The sequence below is a fragment of the Stigmatopora argus genome, chromosome 7, assembly GCF_051989625.1.
Source record: "Stigmatopora argus isolate UIUO_Sarg chromosome 7, RoL_Sarg_1.0, whole genome shotgun sequence".
Lineage (NCBI taxonomy): Eukaryota > Metazoa > Chordata > Actinopteri > Syngnathiformes > Syngnathidae > Stigmatopora > Stigmatopora argus.
In genome coordinates this window covers 4,776,194-4,785,636 of record NC_135393.1, presented here as the reverse complement: position 1 = coordinate 4,785,636, position 9,443 = coordinate 4,776,194, and the positions used below count along the sequence as shown (strand labels likewise).

At 38.1% G+C, this 9,443-nt stretch overlaps 1 protein-coding gene across 1 annotated transcript; it reads left to right on the top strand.

Moving 5' to 3' along the window:
• Positions 1-192: 192 nt before the first annotated feature.
• On the top strand, positions 193-8,908 carry LOC144077959 (arsenite methyltransferase-like). The gene is made up of 11 exons (XM_077606087.1): positions 193-558; positions 849-882; positions 1,617-1,744; positions 2,369-2,519; positions 2,911-3,047; positions 3,138-3,207; positions 3,850-3,931; positions 4,005-4,136; positions 4,259-4,398; positions 4,475-4,597; positions 7,518-8,908. The coding sequence occupies exons 1-11, from the start codon at positions 542-544 to the stop codon at positions 7,623-7,625; spliced, it is 1,122 nt and encodes a 373-aa protein (XP_077462213.1). The 5' UTR covers positions 193-541; the 3' UTR covers positions 7,626-8,908.
• The last annotated feature ends 535 nt before the right edge of the window (positions 8,909-9,443 follow it).

Here is a 9,443-nt window from a genome sequence, read left to right as displayed (position 1 = left end):
GGAGGAAATCGGAGTACCTGAAGAAAACCCACGCAGGCCTTGGGAGAACATGCAAACTCCAAACAGGTGGATTGGCCTGGATTTGAACCCAGGACCCCAGAGCTGTGAGGCCGACGTGCTAACCACTCAAGTCGCCGGGCCAATTCAATTTAATCACGTGGAAAAAGGTAACCTCAACACATAACCTTTGCCTCACTGTAATTTGGACACCTATGTTGATATGAACGTTTTGAAAATTACGCATAATACAATATATACAATTTCAACTGAAATGTTTTGAAAGGCCATGGAGTATTTTAGATTTAAAATGACGCGCATTTCTGAATGCATAAGCGGTGGCAGCTTGTCTCAGTCACTTTAAATCGATGGTTGCAATTTAGGATGGTCGAATTGTGAAACAGTGGACTGGGTGCGCTGTGGTGCAGGAAGCGAACTTTGAACCCACTTCGTGCAGAGCCTTTTGCTAGCTGTCAGACTTAGCTGTAAGTCGCAAAAGGCTGTTTGTTTCACACGGTGTCCTACATTGATCTCAAGACACACAATGGCCGATAAAACAAGGTGCGAACAAGCCTGAAACATCTACTTCTGATTTGTTAGCCTAGCTTTTAGCATGGCTATCTCGGTTCGTCTATCATGTGCAATATTTTTATACGCTACATGCATCCGTTCTGTGACAAAATAAACATACACACATATAACTTATCCTGGAAAATGTGCGAATATAAATTATTACTGTATTTATTTGCCGACATTGTCCACCGTGCGACGTGCAGTGTAATTGATTTTATAACTTTGCTTATGCGTTGTAAAGAATGGAATTGTTATACTAACACACTTTCCCCCTCAAGCTTTTTGGATTCTGTTATTCACCTTGATGTGAAGGTAAGATAACATTAAATATTTTGATTACAAAATACATTCATGGGGTTCTCATCTTATCTCATTTTCTGAACCGCTTTATCCTCACTAGGGTCGCGGGGGGTGCTGGAGCCTATCCCAGCTGACTTCGGGCCAGAGGCAGGGGACACCCAGAATTGGTGGCTAGTCAATCGCAGGGCACAAGGAGACAAACAACCATTCACGCTAACACTCTTTTCTAGGGGAAATTTAGAGTGCCCAATTAGTCTGCCATGCATGTCTTTGGAATGTGGGAAGAAACCGGAGTACCTGGAGAAAACCCACGCAAGCCTGGGGAGAACATGCAAATTGAACCCAGGTCTCCCCACTGTAAGGCAGACAGGATAACCACTCATGCGCCGGGTTGTTCACGGAGTTCTTAATTGATGAAATTTGTTTAAAGCACTGTGTCCAAACTACGGACTGCAGACCAGTTTCTAGTGGCCCACAGAAATTATGAAAATATCATTGATTTAGAGTGTCCAATCACCCCACCATGCATGTCTTTGGAATGTGGGAGGAAACCGGAGTACCTGGAGAAAACCCACACAGGCCCAGAGACAACATGCAAACTCCACACAGGTAGACCCACCTGGATTTGAACCCAGGACCCCAGAGCTGTGAGGCCAATGTGCTAACCACTCAATTAAAGTAACATTATCTTGTAAATTTGGTGCTTAATGGGACATGTTGTTTTGCTGGGTTGTGCCCTCTTTTAGGATTATTATGGAAAGAAGTTGCAGAAGACCACCGATTTGAAGAGTAATGCCTGTGTGACTCCAGTCCAGCCCTATCCAAAATTCATCCTTCAAGCCTTAAAGAAAGTCCATCCTGATGTAACTGACAGGTTGTCACTGTATTCTTTGACCTTTCTTTGCAAAGTACTTGGGCTTGACTATGTTCTTTTTATTTTATTTTTTAAATTATTTAGCGAACCATGCCGATCACTTTTTCTGACCAAAAAAAGCACGCACGCACGCACGCACACACACACACACACACAATATCCTTTTAATTGCCAAATTGAATATTTGTACAATAAAATCCTCAAACCAAAAAGGATTGAAATATTTTAATTTGTGTAAAGATTATTTATTTTCTGAAAGATTATTAACAAATAAATGACTTCACATTCAGGAAATAGTATAAATACAGTTTTCATGCAACCCTAATTGAGTGAGCAAAGTGTACATTTTGGTTGGAAAATTTGTTAGCATTAATATCAACCTTAAAAATCTCTTAATGAGCATAGAAACGGATGAAGAAAGATGTAGTTCATCCAGAAAATTTCTGACAGCCTCTGATTTTGCTTCACGCCCATCCCTTCTGAACATCATTTTCTGTTTCATGAGAAAGTAAGAATACATTGGCGTTTAATTGGCAAAACCTTTTGATTACAATTGTTTTGAAAATTGGTCAGGCCCTGCGATGTACAGTGTGGAATTTTTTAATGGGCTTCTGGCTCGCTTAGATACTACGGTTGTGGTCTCGTGGTCCCAGAGTGCTTAGAGGGCTGCAAGATTTTGGACTTGGGCTGTGGAAGTGGCAGAGACTGCTACATGCTGAGTCAGCTGGTGGGAGAGGCGGGCCATGTCACTGGCATTGACATGACTGAGGATCAGGTAGAATCTTATTTAGACTGTGCATTTAGAACTTTAATCTATTCTAATCTACTTTTACTGTCATTTTGGAATTATAGAAAATATCTACTCTGCAAAACAAACATGCAGGTGTTCCTCAACATTTCCAGCAGCATCTCAGAATGAATATTTATCTGCCAACAGTTCAGGGACAGATTTGAAAAACAAAACAGTAACCCACAAGTAGTGAAAGTTAACTTGTAACACCCCTCTATGAAGGGTTTTTATAAGAATAAAAAGTTCAGTTTTTTAAGTGGAAAAATAGGTAGTTTAAGTACATATTTTAGCATTTTACGGACAGAATTGGACCTTTATTTATTATATGCAGAATTTGGAACACTAAAACTTTTCTGAAATATTTTGTGTTTTATAGCTTGAAGTGGCCAGGAAACACGTGGACTTTCACATGAAGGACTTTGGCTACAAGAAGCCCAATGTTACCTTTGTGCAAGGCTACATCGAGGCCTTAACAGAGACAACTGTGGAAAAGAACTCTTTTGATATCATTATGTAAGACATAAATCATGTCTCCTTCTTTGTGAAGCTGTGCTGTTGTGGACATTCTATTTAAATTGTTTCTCTTTTCATCATTTACTGTAGCTCCAACTGTGTTGTGAACCTTTCTCCAGACAAGAAGCGTGTCCTGGTCGAAGCCTATAATGTACTCAAGGTACTTAGTCTACCTGCCCTTACATGTTTTCAACATATTGTTACTTTTGCTTTTGCTTTGTTGTTCTGCGGCCTTTGCGACTGTACTGTCTAACTTATAACTATGCCTTTTCTTGCTACTGTCACAATGACATTTCCCGAATATGGGATGAATAAAGTTATCCAATCCAATCCAATCATCCATATCTGCCCCACATTAGATTCGAGGACACTACATCAACTCTTTCTGCAGTAGTTTCCTCTGAAATTCCATTGCACAGCATTTCCTTGAATTACTTTTTCTCTTTAGGATGATACCTTGATTTAACCGAATTTTTATTTCATAGATGTATTTTATATTGTTAGACTTTATTATAAATAAATAAAATATCAGACATAGGCTTGTCATCATCATTGACTAGACAAAAGCCTAATTGTCATCATACCCAGCTGCGTATGACGAAATTGGTAAATTGGTAATTATGGTGGACTGGATACACAGTGCAGGTTTGAATAAAATTTGATATTGTACTAAAGCATGTTGTGATGTTGTTTTCAAATATTATTAGATGGGATTTATGGAAATGTGCTGTCTAAAACCACTTATTTTTAGACTCCTTAACCTGTTAACCACATTTTGCATTTTTCTTTTATTGACGGTTAGGATGGTGGTGAGCTATACTTCAGTGACATCTACAGTAATGGAAGACTAACTGACGAAATTAAAAACCACAAAGTCCTTTGGGGTGAGTATTTTTGATCAACTACTGAAACATAGCCTGCAGACACATACTTAAATGTTTCACTATTACATTAAAGGGGAGTGCATTGGTGGAGCCCTGTGGTACAAAGATCTGCTACAATTGGCCAAGGAAGTAGGATTCAGCACACCAAGGCTTGTTACTGCCAGCATTGTCACTGTTGACAACAAAGAACTTCAAGCCATTCTGGGTTCGATGCTTGTTTCTTTGATTTTATTTAGTGCCATTGGATCCTGTTGAGGAAATGTCAGTGTCACATTGTTAAATATAAAACACACAAACTAATAACGTTTAACCTATTTTACATTATAGGTGACTTTAAGTTTGTCTCTGCGACATACCGTCTATTTAAGATCCCAAAACACAGTCCAAAGCCAGTTAATGTCATTTATAATGGAAACATCACTGGGGCAGAGGACACCCTCCACTTTGACTGTCGGTACACCTTCAAGGTCTGTCTAGCACCTACAGCCTCAGGTCAATCCCAATTTTACATTATTTTTTACCGAAAATGTTCACTTCTTACAGACTGATCAAGTGATGGAAGTAGATGGTGAATTAGCTGCCATCTTGACCCATTCCAGGTTTGCAGAGGAGTTCACTTTCCAGCCACCAGGCGGCTCTTGTGATCCTTGTGCAGTCAAACCAAAGGTTAGTGGCCTACGACCTAAAACAATGATGACAAACTCAAAGCCTGAACCACCATACCATTCTAAATGGCCCGCAAAATAATATGACACTATTTATTGTTTCTTGCCAAACATAACGTTTGGAAGCCTTTTTTTCAAACCCACTGAAAACGAAATACTTAATACCTTTATTATTATTTTTTTAAAGATAGATACCCATAGTTTTGGAGACACACCAAAATTAAGATTCCTTGATAAAATAAAAAAAATAAAAATCAGTATCAACTTGGGGATGCACCAAATTTCAAATTATTGGCTGAAATAAAAAAACACAAAAAATGTTATATAAAATATACCTTGATATTTTTCTAAACGAACACTTCCCTGGCTTCCAATTTGCCTCATTTTTAAGGGCTTGGGTGACCTTGTTGCTTCTTCAGTAATGTGTTGGCATAGTTTACTACATTAATCAATCAATCCATCGATCAACCAATATGATGCAACCAGACACCTCCCAACCCACAGAGATAAATTAGATTAGATTTTTTTTTAGATTAGAACTTTATTTCATCCCATATTCGGGAAATTTCTTGGTTGCTTATCCCTGCTAGGGTAGTGGGGTGCTGGAGCCTATCCCAGGAGACTCGGGGCCAAGGGCAGACTACACACTGTTCACCAGTCAGTTGTAGGGCACACTTAGTGACAGACAACTATTTGCATTCACAATCACTGAGTGGGAATCGATATCACGCTGCCCACACCCAAGTGAGGCGCCAATAGAAACGGGAGCATGATTTGTAGCTCAAAAATGTATAATTTTTCTACTAGCTCCCCAAAAATTAAGGAACTTTACATACTATGAACGATGTGCCCATTGTGACAGATATTAAGCGATAATAAACCGTACAAATGCAACGCGCCACATAAATTTACTCGCATAGGGCGCACTTAAAAGTCTAAAAATTTCCCCAAAGTGGACATGGTGCCTAATCAGTCGGTGCGCCTTTTGTATGCACTAAATTTGTAGATGTCACTGTATGTCCCCGACAGCTTGACTGTCTGGGTGCATTGCTTGCAGACGCGCTATATTTATATAGTAAAAAGGGGAAGTAACTGGCACACTTATCATGCTCAAAGCATGGCAACATTAGCAATTGACGATAAGCTTTTCGTTTGCTACCAGTGACCGAGACGATCTGGATTAGAGCCGAAATGGGGAAGACGAGATCGGTTTTACAAAAAGAACGTATCGTATTTTTACGACTATAAGGCGCACTAAAAAGTCTTAAATTTTCTCCAAAATAGACAGGGCTCCTTATAATGCAGAGCGCCGTGTGTAAGCTCTAAAGCCTGACTGAGAACACTTCTTGCCGACACGCTTCTTATATAGAGAGAAGGCGGACGTGGGTGGGGTCAGACGCTAAAGGCACGCCCCTACAAGGTGCCCGTATATAGTGTGGGCATGTGTTTATTGCAAAACAATTTCGGTTTGGTTTCTAAGGCCCCCCGAAGCAGCGGTGAAAAACCAAGTCACGAAAATGAACTTGCCGTCATTCCTGGAGGCTTAACTAAAGCACCGGGCTAGTTACGCCACTATTTGCGAATGGATTGTGGCCGCCTGGACGAACGTGTCTGCTTGCACTGTTGTTAAAGGCACTAACAACAGATGCTTGAAAACCCCTGGACATTGGCATCAACACACCTTTACGAAGGGTAGCAGGCAGCGCCGGGCTAGTTACGCTAGCTACTATTTGCCAATGGATTGTGGCCGCCTGGACGAACGTGTCCGCTTGCACGGTTGTTCGAGCTTTTGCCAAAGCCGGCATCATTTCTGTGGAGCCACACGGAAATTACAGTGACTCTGACAACCAAGAGAGGGAACCCGGCGTTTTCGATTACTCATTTGGACAATTGTTCAATTTGTACACAGAAAATGAGGACTTTGATGGATTTGTGGGTGATGATGACATGAGTACATTGTAAAATGGCTAAATAAAGTACAACCGAACTTAGTTTTGCTTCCGTTGCCGTTTAAAAAATGTGTTTTTTAGCATGTGTCCGTATGTTTAAGCTGGTGTATGTCTTGCCATGCCTGGCTACGCCTTTAAATGTGGTGTGTCCTGTGTGTGTGTCAAATACAGAAATAGCACTCATTACTGACACTGCGCCTTTAAATGCAGTGCGCCATATAGTCGTGAAAATACGGTACTTTTTTTTCCCCGTACAAAAGTTGTTATACAGCGCACACAATTTGAAATGATCAAAAAACTTATAAAATACGGGAAAAATCTATAAGTTGACAGGTATGCTACTCATTTGTAACACAAAATCAAGGTTAAGCAGCTCTCTGAGTCATAACCAGACTGTGGAGTTATGCTGAAAACCTTGAACAGGACGGAATGCTTTTTTCCGTGCTAATTGTGGCTTTTCCTGTCAGCTTGTGTGATGCAGTATTTATTAAATGCATACAAACAAAATAAGTGTTTTAAGAACAACACTAATTTTTCATTACAAAAATTATTTCAACATGTTAAACTATTTATTTTTTTCAGATGTCCATTTTCATGTTTCGAATGTTCAACTTGAGTAATCAATCTCATTTCATCTCATTTTCTAAACCGCTTTATCCTCATTAGGGTCGCGGGGTGTTAACAATCTTACATATTGTAATTTTCTGAAATTTACCATACTTTTTCCATGATCTAATTGTGCAAATATCTCTGCTGTATTCAAGAACTGATTTCTGCTAAATGAGTTCAAGAAACATCACAATAGCACCAGTAACTGAAGACTGCGTTCATTAATAAATTGGAGTTATACCAAAGAGTAGAATATAGAATAAATAAGAATAACCAACTCTACAGTCTGTTAAATTGCCTTCAAATAATCAATTTAATCCTGTAAAACGAAAGTGTCATGTGATTCTTTTTCCCCCCACCTAGATGTGTTTTGATGATCCTTTTGAGTTGGCTGTGCAGTTGCCAAAACAAAGTCCCGGTTCAACCACAGGAGGATGCTGCAGCACCCAGTCTGCAACCTGCTGCAAGTAATTATGGGATGCCTAGAGTTCAGCAATCGTGTCTCTTTAATGTTATTTTTTCACTTTAGAGTAACCTTTTAATGTGTTTTTTGTGGCATCCAATGAGCTCACCAAATCATTATTCACATAAAAATGCAGTGATTATATATAATATATAATATATATCTCAAATTTTCATTTTAATTACAGTACCATGTGTTTAATTGTTCTACACATGAAAACAAACCCAATAGAACACGATTTAACCACAATGTTTTTGGAGTAGGATAATGTGTCTTAACATGTAGTCAAAATTGTTGATTATCCTCTAAAAACAATTATTCCTTAAAATGTAATGAAGAAAACAATTGTCAAAAGGCATATTGGCAAGCCAAAAGAACTTCTAGGAACATTTTGTCGTTTTCTATAGATGTAACAAAAGTGGAAATGACTCAATTTTGTTCTGTCAATTCATTTGTTTTGTTATACAGACTGGGAGATAAAGGAAAGTTTTGGTGCAATTTCATTGATTGTTTTTGTTTTATTTTGCATAATTTCATTTACATTTTTGGGATTGTACTTAATGGATGTTTACCAATGATTGGTTTGCCTTACTATATAAGTGCTACACAGGAAACAATGCGTAATATGATGTTAAAGTGCCTTGCTTTTTTGCTCTCTTTTGAATAATGGAAATCAGATTAGTTTATTGTCAAGTCTGTGTACCCCAACCTAACAACAGCAGTGTTGGAACCTGTATAACTGTTTAACCTTTGAAAAGGAGTATATACATGGTGTTTACATAAAGATTTCGGTTTCATTACATTTGTGTATTGAAGTAAATTTAACACTGTGGTGTCAACACGACAATTCTGGTTTATGTGATGAAATTTGACGCGTTGCACTAATCAACTATTTTCTAAAAAATCTATGCAGGTGTTGCAGAAAAGGGTATCAAAACATTGCCAACTGAGAATTTTGAAAATTGGAAGATTAGAAAATTGTCCAACTTTATCGCTCTTATTTACACTCAAATAACAGATCATCTGGGCTGCCTTATTGTATAGTGGTTCATTCACCTGATTTCAGTACAGGCAGGCGTGGGCTCGATTCCCACTGGTGGCAGTATGATTATGAGTGTGAATGGTCATCTGTCTCTCTGTGTACTCTATGGCTGACTGGCGACCAGTCAAGGGTGTAGTCTGCCTTTCACCTAAAGACTATGTAATCTTTAGACTTATAAACCTGCACGATTAGAAAATGTTTTTGCACGATTGTTAATTATTTAAATTCATTATTAAATCATTTTCATCATTTTGTGTTTCTCACATCTTTCATACAAAATGGGACACTGATCATTTTAAAAGAGTTTAGTTGGTCTTTTTTAGGACCATGGAACGAATGAGAGAATTTACATATACATTAGATATTAGTACATAACTATAACCAGTCACAATTAATCAAAATTACGGAAGCTTATTGCCTTCACCTAAAAAAAACCCTGGCCGTTTTTCAAATTAATTATTATTTTTTGAAACCTCGGTTTTTCTAATTAATTAATTTGGGGTTGTTGTTTAAATTATTATTTTTCTTCCACGTTTCTTAAAATATTATTTTCTAGGTTGTTTTTTGAATTAATTATTTTTTTCTTCGTTTTTCAAATTAATTAAATTTTCCATTTGTTTTTTTTTTGAATTAATTACATTTCAAAACTCCGTTTTTCAAATTAATTATTCCAGAAAACAACCCCAAAAATAAATTAATTTGAAAAACGGCCGGGCCTTTTTTTAAAAAGTTGAAGGCAATAATCTTCCGTACTTCACAGCCTAAACTAGTTGACATTTTCCCT

What these genes read in the sequence shown, in the direction of transcription:
- LOC144077959 (XM_077606087.1), top strand. An exon ending in CATCCTGATGTAACTGACAG is followed by an intron (nt 1,745 to 2,368) that starts GTTGTCACTGTA and finishes TGGCTCGCTTAG; the next exon opens with ATACTACGGTTGTGGTCTCG. An exon ending in AGAACTTCAAGCCATTCTGG is followed by an intron (nt 4,137 to 4,258) that starts GTTCGATGCTTG and finishes TTTACATTATAG; the next exon opens with GTGACTTTAAGTTTGTCTCT.